Here is a 12,394-nt window from a genome sequence, read left to right on the forward strand (position 1 = left end):
AATAAAATCGCAGTGTCTGGAAAGACATAGGTTAAGACTGTTCAAAACAGTTGTGTACAAAAATAAAATAAAGACATATACTGACTGTTCAAGTTAATATGTGCAAAAAGACTGAACTTTGCAAGCTTGACATACTTAACGTATGTTCTTAGCAGCATAACAGAACAATGTAACAGTGATACAACAGTCGGTATTTTTTTGTGCAACACAATATACTTGAGGTATTGGAATGCAGGAAAGGGGCTCATGTCATGAACTGTGCTCTGTTAGTGAGGGCGTTGTGTGGGAGGGGTGGAAAATACACACAATACACACATCATGCTAAAGAAATGGCAGATATACCCCTGCAGTTTAAGGCAACCTCCTCATGATAAACTCAAAAATATTTGATTTCTTGAGATGACGAGGACGAACCGAAACATACGTTATCTCCGGTCTCTGTGAGGCTAAACCATCTCATCTGGGGGAGGGAGCATTGGTTCGGTCTGGCTTTGAGGGAGACAACGTCACGGGCCCTGGCCCTTGAGAGGTCCAGCCTGTGAATCTTTCGTCTGAGATACAGGGTGTGATGCATGTAAGACGTTTAGTGCAGTACATACCGCTATGGTAATTCCTGCTCAAAGTTCAAGCACAAAGAAAAAAAGAAAGAAAGGCGAGGGTGTTCAAAAGAAAAGTCAAAAGTAAAACATGAACAATTTGTATATTGGCTACCAATGATGAAAGAGAGGTAATATGCTCTCAGGATGAGACCTGTGTGACAGGAAGTGCACTTTTGAATGTGCTCTGTGATAACCAATTCGATGCATTGAAGGTCTGACTTCACAATCATCACCTTCACAATCACCTCCTTCACTCATTAAAATACCAAAAAGTTTCCTAGGAAGAGACACTGTCAAGATGATCACGTTGTGGGTTACACTGCTTTTTCTTCACCATGGATGTAAGTTTGAAAATTATTTAAACATTTTTCTCAGTTGAGAATTTACACGACACCTGCATCATTTTGCATCATAGCTTTTGCACATCCTAGACTAATTTTTTATTTGACGTATTGTACGCTTTATTTTGATTCAGCTTCGCTGGTTCCAGTGATCACAGTTCAGCTTGGTGAACCTGCAAATTTCAGATGTGTTTCCCATAGGAGAGAGATCAGCAATAAATGCCTACACTGGTACAAGCAGAGTGCTGGGGATACTCTGAAATTAGTGGTGACACTGTGGCAAATGACAGAAAAATATGGACCAGGGTTTTCTGAATCCAGATTGCAAGTAAATTATGATGAGAATTTTAGCAACCTGACCATTTTGAGGACGATTCAAGAAGATGAGGGAATGTATCACTGTGCAATCCGAGACTGGATTGATATTAAATGGAGTGTGACGTATTTGTTAGTAAAAGGTAATTGTAACTTTTTTTTTCTTTTGATTTGTTATGTTTTAATTCCCTGAATGTGTCTGCGGGGCTTAAAATTTTAACGCGGTTTTGTATTACTCAGGAAACACTCAGAGGGCATCAAACTATACTGTCGTTCAGTGGCCGACAGTATCTGATCCAGTCCGTCCAGGAGACTCGGTCACTCTCCAGTGTTCAGTCCTCTCCGACTCAGAGAACAAAACGTGTTCAGGAAATAAAAGTCTGTACTGGTTCAGAGCCGGATCAGATGGGTCTCATCCAGACATCATCTACAGCGATGGAAATATACGTGACGAGTGTGAGAGGAGACCTGATGCACGTTATCCTCCAAAGAGCTGTGTTTATCGCTTCTCTAAGAACGTCAACTCATCTGATGCTGGGACTTACTACTGTGCCGTGGCCACATGTGGGAAGATCTTATTTGGGGATGGAACGAAGCTGCAAATTGGTAGGATTTTGTGTTCAATTATTACTCAATCAGTATTACTCAAAATATGATGATATCATTGCAGTTGATGTATTTCATTTTCTTTAAGAAGCACTGACGAGTTTTTTTTCTGTTTTCAAGTGCCAACAACACATACAGTATTCATTGCATTGGCAATATTGATAGTCTGCTTCGTCATTTCTGTTATTGGAAATGTTGTCCTCATCTGCAACCGAAGAGTACATGGACAATATAAGGGTAAGTGTTGTGAGAAGCTAAAATAGTCATCCTGTTACATTTAATTAATATTCATCACTGTCGTTTTGCATATTATCAATGAGGTCCTCTATGATAGCAGCAACAAACATTTCCAGGACAAACGTTTAGGTCTCCATAGTCCTCATTGTAACTTTGTGGACCTAATTAAACCCACCCTCCAACTTGTTTTAACAGCATAATTGAAGAAAATTTCCGTATTTAGGATTTTTATTTGACGACATTAAACTTTTACTGCTTTTGTATATTATACATTTCTAATTATGATTTCCTTCAACTTTAGGAATGGAAAGTACTATTTCAAAGGCACAGAATGACAACTCAAGCCAAAAAGAACATGATATCGTAAGTGACAATACAAAATGAAGTTTATTATTCCATTCACATACTTTGCACAGACACCATATATTTATATCACTATATACATTTATAACTATTTCATTTGCTGCTTAGACTGAAGCTGAGGACAAACTGAACTATGCTGCTTTGAACTTCTCTGCAAGAAAAGCAACAAGAGGAAGAAAGCAGAAAGAGTTTGCTGAGGACAGTGTGTACGCTCAGGTTAAAAGCTAATACATTTTATAACGTTGAGTATTTTATCTTTTGAATGTTGATCTCAACCTTGAATCATGTTATAAAGTGTGTTTGCATTTGTTTGTGACCGTAGTATTTTTTATCTTACCTGAATATTTAATTTTGTTTTATTATCGACAATATTTGGGTTATCAAAGCCTATGAGATATTTTTGTTGCGTTTCTGACACACAATTACATTTCTCGTTTGTAACTGTTTTAACACCGAAATTACTGTTACACATTGTCTTAGTCTGAAATTGTTGCAATTAAAAATCGATAAACTAAATGGTTCACATGCTTTCAATGTGTAAATTAATCTATAGATGAACCCATTTCCATAATATACAGAAATTCTAACCGTAACTGTAGAGTGAAAGAGAGTTTTATCATGATCCTGATGTCTCTTCAAAAGGATAAAGCTTGACAAAACAGATAAAAAATGTGTTCCCTTTAAAAACCATACCACATCTTCAAATGAAGATTAAATGAATAAATTAATAATATTTCTGCATTTCAATTTTAGACATGTTGATGCCCTTTTATGGACCTGCGGACCTCCTCCCTGCTTAATAGGCCTAAGAGGGAGTACACCGTCAGCTGTGCAACGCCCCTCGAGAGAAAAAAAACACAGCTGCATTGTCCGTTAAACCTGCATTTAAATTATTCTCTCTTCTTTAAATATATTATGTATCATAATTCAAAACTTAGGGACCTACAGAAAATTATGACCCAACTCTGCTGGCTTTATACAGCAGTTTCATTTGTTATTATTTGGGTTTCTTGCTTTTGGTTTACAGCCTGCACATTTTTTTTACTGCTCTTAAACAGTAGCCACTGTACAGTTTATATCGTCCATATTGTGTTTTAGCAAATAACCAGCAGCAGTTTTTTCGGAAATAAACTAGTAATCCCTCCAAACAGCAGAGAGAAGAGGTTGGATGTGTGAAAAGGCAAGCGTGCTAAAATCTGCCCCCAGTTGGCCAAAACAATCAACTATTGCAGCTTTAAGGCAAGTTCATGGTGACTTGTCTCAATACAGAAATTTTTTCCATTGGTGAACAGAATGAAAAGGTGGCAGAGAAGAGTGTGAAATGTGTTTGTAGAGTGTGTGTGTGTGTGTGTGTGTGTGTGTGTGTGTGTGTGTGTGTGTGTGTGTGTGTGTGTGTGTGTGTGTGTGTGTGTGTGTGTGTGTGTGTGTGTGTCTTTGTTTATGTTGAATAATTTATATCCTTTGTGGTTTAATAATGGCTTTACAAGCCTTACAACTATTTGTGCTGTGCTCCGTCATGTTTTTTTTTCTTTTGTTTTGCTTAGAACAGACATCCAAGATCCAAGATCAGTTCTGGTTCTTGGCCCCTCAAGCATCAACCAATTACTGGATTATACATAAAAATGTCTAATATCATAATATAAAGAATATAGAACAGGGATTTACTCTTTAATGGCAGTAAAGGTTACTTACATTATCCATATTTCATTCAGATTTTGAGTTATTAATCAAGATCAAGCAATAATGAGAAGAAGATCACAAATAATAATAAATATATCACTTTTGGTTCAAATTGGCACCGTCACATCAAAACGTAAGTGCTCTCTCAATCCTAAACTAATCTGTGTAATAATGCTATTAACAATAACATTACAGCAAAAAACTGTCCACATCTCCTTTCAATCACCTGAACAGGAGTCATTTATGTGACAATGTACACATCAGTTATTTCTTCTTCATGGGGACAGCACTTCACTGACAGTCTCTCATGCCCGAGTATATGTAGTCCTGTGTTAACTCCCTGTTATTCTTCCATCGTTTAGCTTTTCTCGAGGCGAAATCCAGCGCAACATAGTTCAGTTCCACCGCTTCACCTTCCTGCAAATGATAATTGGGATTGGAGGTTAGAGGTTAGACGTTAGAGCCGTAAGACCACAAACAAATAACTGATTGTTTTAAAAGCTACGGTATCCAGTGTGGTATACAGGATCAAAAGACTTCTGGGTTTGAGTAGTAGCGCTAGGGTTTTACTGAAGTGAGGCTAAAAAAAAACACACAGAACATGACCGCCATGAGCTCAGCCACCTGTGAGCAGGTCCGTCAAACGGTCCATCCAAACGCAGCTTAAGGTTTGCTTCCACTGTTACAGCTGCAGCATTTCAGCTTACAATGACGAAGAACAATGAGGAAGCTGTCTGTACAGCTAAATTGCAACAACAAATACGTTTTAAAGGAAACATAACATTGGCCGTATTACGTTTCATTGTACCATAACAAGGAAATGTTGTTGATTAAAGTATCTGGCATGTCGCAAAAATGTTGATATGAGTAAAATGTTCATTGACAACCTATTGCATTTATTTTCCAGCGAAAAAATATCTGATCTTGAAGTATAACATCCACTTGTAGTGACTAGATGTTTAGGCTCTCACAGCACTTGGTTAAAGAATGTGGTCTGCTTTATCACGGAAAAAAGTGGAGTGACTTCTGACACAACATTTTTATTTATATTTAACCAAAACCACGATATTTCCATAACCTTAACCAAAGTGCTTTTGTTGCCTAAACCATAACCTCAGGTCCGACTTTCAAGCCTGCACTTTGTACGCCCACCATCCACCTTCAAGTCCACACATGCATTAGATATTTCGATTTTATTTACCACACAACTGGGTTGATCCTCAGCTGGTCTGTCATTTTCAGCACGATTGGAAGCAGTTACTTCTCCTGTTCATAAAAGCAAGAAATTAATAATGCTGGTCACAACCCAAGATTTTAATCTTTCCTTGGCTTTCACTCAGTTACTCAGTGTGACAAGATGAGTAGTACAAAATTAACCAGATGCTGATTTAAATAGATGCGGATTAAATGTGAACATATTAATGTAATCTCAAGAAATTAGACCTTAATGATTAAACTTCAAAATCATATTGAAACTACTACAAAAACTGGTGTTAAAAAGCTAAATTGGCACCTGGCTTGGGTAATGTATCAAATAAGCCATGTACACGCAATTAACCTACCTTTGCAATGTTCACAAACAGGCCTCTGCTTTCTGGAGAGAATTAGAGCGGCAATCACGATGACACAGCAGGGCAGCAGTGTCACAAGCACAATGACAGATGGGCACAGTTTTTGTCCTGGAATGAGAAAAAAAACCTGAAGAGACACTTGGTACCAATTAAAGGTTTCATACAGGTAGTGCTCAACATCAGCTCTACCTATTTTGTCTTTTCGGTACCACGATTTTTTTCCTGAAGAGGAAAAACTGAAGGCACAACCATATTTTTGGGTTGCAGCCAATTGTTCCTCAGCACGTAACGTATTGTCCAACTAACAAACGTCACTTTTTAGTCACGCTAGTGGCGTGGCTCTATAGATGGCAATGTCGGCATGTCAGTTTGTTGGTACGCGACTTTAGTCCAGACCGAAATATCTTAACAACTTTTGGATGGATCAACATGAAATTTTGTACAAACATTCATGGTCCCTTGTCATTTCAAACCTGTCCCCTAGAAATTATGTTTACATACAACTAATGTGCAACAGCAAATATATTTTTAACGAAACATAATGCTGACCAGATTTCATTTTCTATTAACATACTGACGAAAAGTTGTTAATTTAGGTGTTTGGCAAGTGCACTGTTGTCTCCTTTGTGTTAGTAGTCTTGTGGCCATACACGCGCTATATAAAAGATGTCAGGGACACAATGGTTTGGTGCAATACCTGTAAACTGGAATGGTTTGGGGAGTACCGGGCCACTAGTTCACTCTATCTCCAGCCTAGTTACACATTTCACTCAAGTTACAGCATATTAAAGGCTCTTCCTCACAAATCAATCAAGGCTTTACATTTATCTACTCAATTGCCAATCACTGTAGATTATAGTAAACACTTTGATCTTGCATTCTCATATGCTTGCCTTGCTTGCCTCCATGAGAGATAAAGTAAAGTTAGATGTTCTTTCTAGATTTATTGTTACAGAAAAGTTGATGATCAAGCAAATGGGAAACATCGGTGTAACCATTATAAATTAGTGGTATTCGTTTTTTGTATTTTCTGAGAGAGAAAAGACAGATTGAAATGTGTTACTTCAGACCGGCTCAGTTTATGTAACATGTAGGCAGTGTCTTGCTTCTTTCATAGTTCTTGAGATGAGAAGATGAGATGTCTGCTCTGAAGCTGTAAGGCCCGCCAACGGACATGCGTACGTCAAGCTTTGATCATGAAAGCCCAATATTGGCTGCCTGTTGTGCTTTTAGGTGTGTGGAGGAAGGAAGGAGTGTCACAGGTCTATGTATTCATTTCTTACTCTCTATTTCAAAAGGAATCCTCAACATATTAATTTTATTTACTGTCCTCTGGAGAAAAAAAAAAAAGAAAAATACTTTTTTTTAGATTTCACCAAAAATCATGAATCTTCCCTAAGCTTAACCAAAGTGCTTTTGTTGCCTAATTAATTTTATTTACTGTCCTCTGGAGGAATGTGATTGAGTTCTACAAGGACAAAGTTCTATTTAGACAACATGTGATGCGGCAATCGAGTTTTCCCCAAAAATCTTTAGTATTACAGGAAGGTTACTTGTGAAAGAGTTCCCAACACAGTAGTAGTTTCACTAACTATTGTTAGGTGGATACTCACAAATTTCACCAAATTCACATGAGATGAGATGATGAAGAGAAGAGAGATTGCTTACAAGATGAAAGTCAAGAAGCAAATCAATTCATTTTTAAATAAACATTAACATGTATGTTAAACTTAGGCCTTTTTATCTTGCTCTAATAGTTTCTGTTTTTGGTCATGTTTCTTCCGACTTGTGTTACATGCTACATGTTACAGTTTTTTGCGGCGGGGAAGCCAATTGGGGGTCATGACCTTTCAACTCCTTCTGGTTGGTCAGTCTGCATGAAGAGGGATAGAATCTGCGGGACAATGGCGGATTATATCTTTCCAGTGAAGTGATTGATAATGTTATCAACTTAATAACAGGACTAAGAGTCTATGATAATGCTAGCAGCTCTGTGAAAGTGTGTTTAGGTAGAGGCTAATGTCAGCATGCTCAAAATGACAAAGCTAAGATGCAGATGTTAAGCATATAATGTTCACCATCTTAGTTTAGCACGTTAGCACGCTAACATTTGCTAATTTACGTGAAACACAAAGTACAGCGGGGGCTGATTTTCATTAGTTTAACACAAAGATAATAGACAAATTATTTATTATTTAATTTCAACCTGATGGTGGTGCTAGATGAGGAGTTAGAGAATCACCAAGATGATTATAATTCATCCTGAGGGGGACATGGATGCGTGCACCAAAATGTGTGTGTCGTGGCAATCCATTCAATAGTTGTCGAGTTATTTTACTCAGAACCGCAAGTGTCAGATTCTTCGTGGCACAAGCGAAAAGTCAAGGGATCACCACGCTTGTCACGATTCATTATCTTGGGTTCCATGAGTATCTGCACAACATTTTCGTGCCAGTAGATGTTGAGATATTTCACTCTATAAATGAAAGCTTTGAGAGGAAAGGTCAGGGGATTCTCAAAATGGGTAGGATGCATTCTGTGGGCACCATCTGTCTAAAATGTAATGGCAATCTGCCCGCCAACGGACATGCGTACGTCAAGCTTTGATCATGAAAGCCCAATATTGGCTGCCTGTTGTGCTTTTAGGTGTGTGGAGGAAGGAAGGAGTGTCACAGGTCTATGTATTCATTTCTTACTCTCTATTTCAAAAGGAATCCTCAACATATTAATTTTATTTACTGTCCTCTGGAGAAAAAAAAAGGAAAAAACTTTTTTTTAGATTTCACCAAAAATCATGAATCTTCCCTAAACTTAACCAAAGTGCTTTTGTTGCCTAAACCTAATCTCAGACGGGAATCGGGATGCAAACCCCGGTCTCTGTTGTGACAGACCACTTTGTGCAACTTTGGTGCAGTTAATAAATGGGGCATTTCATTCATTAGTTATTTCTCGGAGACCGGGTTGCTCATTTTTAGAGAAATGTACCAAAGGGTTGCAGAAAGGACAGCAACCCTTTACGATATAATGCAGTCTATTGGATTGTAATGCACTGTAGGTTCTCCCGCCATCAACACCTCACTGACACGGTCAACAAAAATGTTTATATAATCTGCACACGAAAACATGAGCAGCCAGCAGGGGCCTCGATAGAACAGAAAGCACCGCGGGAAATTGGAGGAAAAAACACACACAGACAAACAAAAAGAACAAAGAGAGGAAAAGAAGCAGACGCAGCCAAAACCCCACTCAAGAAAGGACTGCTCTACATACACCATGTGTTACTAGTCCACCTCATTGAGCCTGTAAACTGTATAATCTAATTCAGTGGTTCCCAGCCTTGAACACTTCAAGCAGATCTCATTTGGATTCAAGGCTTAATGAGATAAAAGATAATTAGTATTTTACAAAAAAGAAAGGCAATGATATCAATGTCCTAAAATTAAACATATTGTAATTTTATGGAGCCGAAGATTTTTTTTCTTCCCTCTTCCTATCAACACTGTATTCAGAAAGTAAGAGAATAATGATAAATATAGATGAAATATGATTTAAATAAGACTGTAAATACATACTTGTCTCCACTTTAGTTCCTTGACCAAACAGGATCTCTCCACATGTGACCACAGCACAGTAGTAGGTCCCAGTATCAGAGGAGTCCTGTATAGTTTTGGATAAACTGTAGGCACAGCTCCTTCCCTCTTGTTCATCACTCCTGTTCCTCTGAGTGTAAATGATGCCTGGATCAAATTGTCCTGATCCAGCTCTGAACCAGTGCACACTGTGTTCACCCGGACACTGGACTCTCGTTTCATTGTTCCTGGAGAGAAGTGAACACTGGAGACTCGTTGATTCTCCCAAGCGGACCGATGCTGTCTCTGGACTTTGTTTTACATACACCTTTTTCTGCCGATTCTTCTGATCTGTGTGAGTCACAAAAGGGCGTGAAAAAGAATGAATTAATTGTTTGGGTATTGATGAGGGCATAGCAAGCAGAGGCACTGAAGTAAACATACTTTACCATTCACAGCCAAAACTGTGCCATTTATAACTTTCATTGTATATGCCGTTCCTGCTTGACAGAAGTATGTAGCTTCATCATCTTTGCTTACATTCCGTATTACAAGAGAATACAGGGCATCCACTTTTGTGACTTTGAATCTTGGGTTGTCAAATTGTCCTTTAAATACAATTTCATCAAATGTTCCTGCAGCAACTGTTTGGACCATATATCCAAAACTCAGCTTATACCAGTAAAACAACCCGACTTCCTCCCGAACGACTGGACATGTAAGGGTCAAATTATCCCCAAGTTCAACCACAGTCAAAGACATCAAGTGAGGAAACTCTGCGGTTTGCATCAAAGCTGAAGAAAAGAGACAAACAATAGTTAGAAAAAACAAGAGTTACAAAAAAAAATGTGTGGTTTGCACCCATAATATATGTATATATTTTTTTTTTTTCACACAAACAGTGGTTTATAGTGGATAAGAATTGCACTCACACAATGTCCTGAGAAGAATCAAAGCAGCTAGTCCTCCCATCATTGTGATACAGCACCTTTCTCTTGCACAACTGATGCCTTCCCCCTCAAATGCAAGATTTAGTCAAAAGGCGATAAAGGTTTACAAAGTGGAAATCCTAGTGATTGGCTGAAACAAAGTAAATGAACTTCCTGTGAAATTTTGCACACCAGCGATCGATTGTAAGAGTATCCCGTCTGTACAATACAATATTCTAACAACTTAATCATGACTGAAAAACGGAATTATGTATATATGATTATATATATTTATATATTATACATAAATACATTTTAAACTGTATGTTTTATTTTGTTTATGATGCCCAACTTGTGAGGCTAACCATATGTTGATGGTTTGAATACATCTTAGATATAACTCAACTTAATAAACAAATGGAAATGAGACATAACTGGGCAAAAGACAAATAACCTGGAGTTGTGGCTTCCACAGATCGCTGCTTTTATTCATCTTGTATTATTAATGCATAAGAATTATTACTTTTTCCTGCAAAGTCATAGAGTAGGCCGCAAAGGGATTAAGGTAATAATAAAGATAGATTTAAATTAAAATTAAATTCAGGACATTTATAGGATTTATATTAATTTCCCTTTAATATAATGTTAAACTACTGTCTTATGTTGTGGACTATATACTGGCACACTGCTCAAGTGTTGAGACTTTGTTTTTTGAGTCAGTTTGAACAGTTTTTCTCAGTCAAACCGATGTGATGGAGCCTGCAATTCGGGCTAAAAAAGCTGGAGCTGCCTGAACATTTGCTCAAGTACCATACTTAAGAATAATTTTGAGATCTTTGTATTATTTTCATTTCATGTTACTTACACTATATATATATATATATATATTTTTTTTTTTTTTTTTTTTTTTTTTAAATTCCATTTATACATGTATTTATTTACTTATTTTTCATTTATTCATATCTCTGTTTTTACTTAAGTACTATTTTTAATGCAGGACTTTTACTTGTAATGGTGTTGATTCTAAATCCCATCAGTCACTGCTATGACTAAGAAGGTGTTGTGAGCCTATTTTCATCAACCATCATGCAGTCAATGTGACAGGACTCATCAACAGTACAAACAACATTTAGCATTTGTTCAAGGAGACTTAAGTAGGACAACAACCTAAGCTTCTGCCGCCCTCCGTTGAACTATGCAGAGATCTAAAACTTTGATCCCTGAGCTAAAATGAATGACAAACACCCAATTGATTTGATTCCCACAAGGTCTATGACCAACAGTTAACATGTTTTTGCCTGACATGACATTTGTGCTCAAGCATTTTAAGTAAGGTTCATCTACTGAAGAAGCCACAACGTCTTAAGCAATTCTCTGAGAGATGAGAAGTGATGAGGGAGGGGAAAAAAACCAGGCCAAATACACGTTTTAATACACCTCAGTGTTGGTTTGTACAGCTTGGCGATGCTGTCGAGGTCATTTGAATTTGTGCTATATATTTCGTAACCCATCGTAGCCTGAAATACAAGTAACATTTTAGGAGGGTTAAGAATTTTAAGAAGTTTTATCATCATCTGCCCAGTAAAAACACAGACAGTTACACTGTACATGAGATTCTTACTTTTCTTGTCCACCAAGAACAAAATTTAACATTTTTTAAAAATGTAATAATAATAAAACATTTTGTACTAACAAAATCTGCAGTTTACAATATTTGAAACTAGTTTCAAAAACTTTTGTGGAAAGCATTAGTAAAATTAATATCCTATCAAATAAATTCAGTAGTAGAGCAAAAGCTGTTAATGTCCCAAGTAGGACTGGGCCTCTGACACAGTATTTTTAGCCATGGCCGCGGCATGGTTCTAGATGTGGAAATACTGGACAGTCAGTCGGCCCACCACTTTGTCCCAGACTGAAATCTGCTGGACAGATTGCCATTACATTTTAGACAGATGGTGCCCACAGAATGCATCCTACCCATTTTGAGAATCCCCTGACCTTTCCTCTCAAAGCTTTCATTTATAGAGTGAAATATCTCAACATCTACTGGCACGAAAATGTTGTGCAGATACTCATGGAACCCAAGATAATGAATCGTGACAACCGTGGTGATCCCTTGACTTTTCGCTTGTGCCACGAAGAATCTGACACTTGCGGTTCTGAGTAAAATAACTCGACAACTAT

At 37.6% G+C, this 12,394-nt stretch overlaps 2 protein-coding genes across 3 annotated transcripts; one reads left to right on the plus strand and one right to left on the minus strand.

Moving 5' to 3' along the window:
* The first annotated feature begins 897 nt into the window (after window positions 1-897).
* LOC120785257 lies at window positions 898-2,906 on the plus strand. Its single transcript, XM_040119816.1, has 6 exons — window positions 898-940; window positions 1,075-1,398; window positions 1,496-1,861; window positions 1,982-2,098; window positions 2,400-2,461; window positions 2,570-2,906. Exons 1-6 carry the CDS (start codon window positions 898-900, stop codon window positions 2,687-2,689), a joined length of 1,032 nt encoding a protein of 343 aa, XP_039975750.1. The 3' UTR covers window positions 2,690-2,906.
* Window positions 2,907-3,970: 1,064 nt separating this feature from the next.
* On the minus strand, window positions 3,971-10,286 carry LOC120785255. Of its 2 annotated transcripts, none has more exons than XM_040119815.1 (6): window positions 10,214-10,286; window positions 9,731-10,075; window positions 9,285-9,632; window positions 5,704-5,820; window positions 5,343-5,407; window positions 3,971-4,558 (listed from the first exon to the last, which is right to left on the minus strand). In XM_040119815.1, exons 1-6 carry the CDS (start codon window positions 10,254-10,256, stop codon window positions 4,433-4,435), a joined length of 1,044 nt encoding a protein of 347 aa, XP_039975749.1. In that variant the 5' UTR covers window positions 10,257-10,286; the 3' UTR covers window positions 3,971-4,432. The 2 variants fall into 2 exon arrangements, 1 of the variants encoding a protein (XP_039975749.1); XR_005706584.1 differs by having other exon boundaries at window positions 4,515-4,558; window positions 5,704-5,839.
* Between the last annotated feature and the right edge of the window lie 2,108 nt (window positions 10,287-12,394).

This window comes from Xiphias gladius, chromosome 23 (assembly GCF_016859285.1).
Source record: "Xiphias gladius isolate SHS-SW01 ecotype Sanya breed wild chromosome 23, ASM1685928v1, whole genome shotgun sequence".
Classification (NCBI taxonomy): domain Eukaryota; kingdom Metazoa; phylum Chordata; class Actinopteri; order Istiophoriformes; family Xiphiidae; genus Xiphias; species Xiphias gladius.

Excerpts from the sequence above, each read along its gene's own strand:
- LOC120785257 (XM_040119816.1), top strand. The coding sequence starts at position 898 with ATGATCACGTTGTGGGTTACACTGCTTTTTCTTCACCATGGAT. Across the intron at positions 941-1,074 it reads GCTTTTTCTTCACCATGGAT|CTTCGCTGGTTCCAGTGATC; the intron begins GTAAGTTTGAAA and ends ATTTTGATTCAG. Across the intron at positions 2,099-2,399 it reads AGTACATGGACAATATAAGG|GAATGGAAAGTACTATTTCA; the intron begins GTAAGTGTTGTG and ends CTTCAACTTTAG.
- LOC120785255 (XM_040119815.1), bottom strand. The coding sequence starts at position 10,256 with ATGATGGGAGGACTAGCTGCTTTGATTCTTCTCAGGACATTGT. Across the intron at positions 5,821-9,284 it reads AGGAACTAAAGTGGAGACAA|GACAAAAACTGTGCCCATCT; the intron begins GTATGTATTTAC and ends TTCTCATTCCAG. Across the intron at positions 5,408-5,703 it reads TGTTTGTGAACATTGCAAAG|GAGAAGTAACTGCTTCCAAT; the intron begins GTAGGTTAATTG and ends TTTTATGAACAG.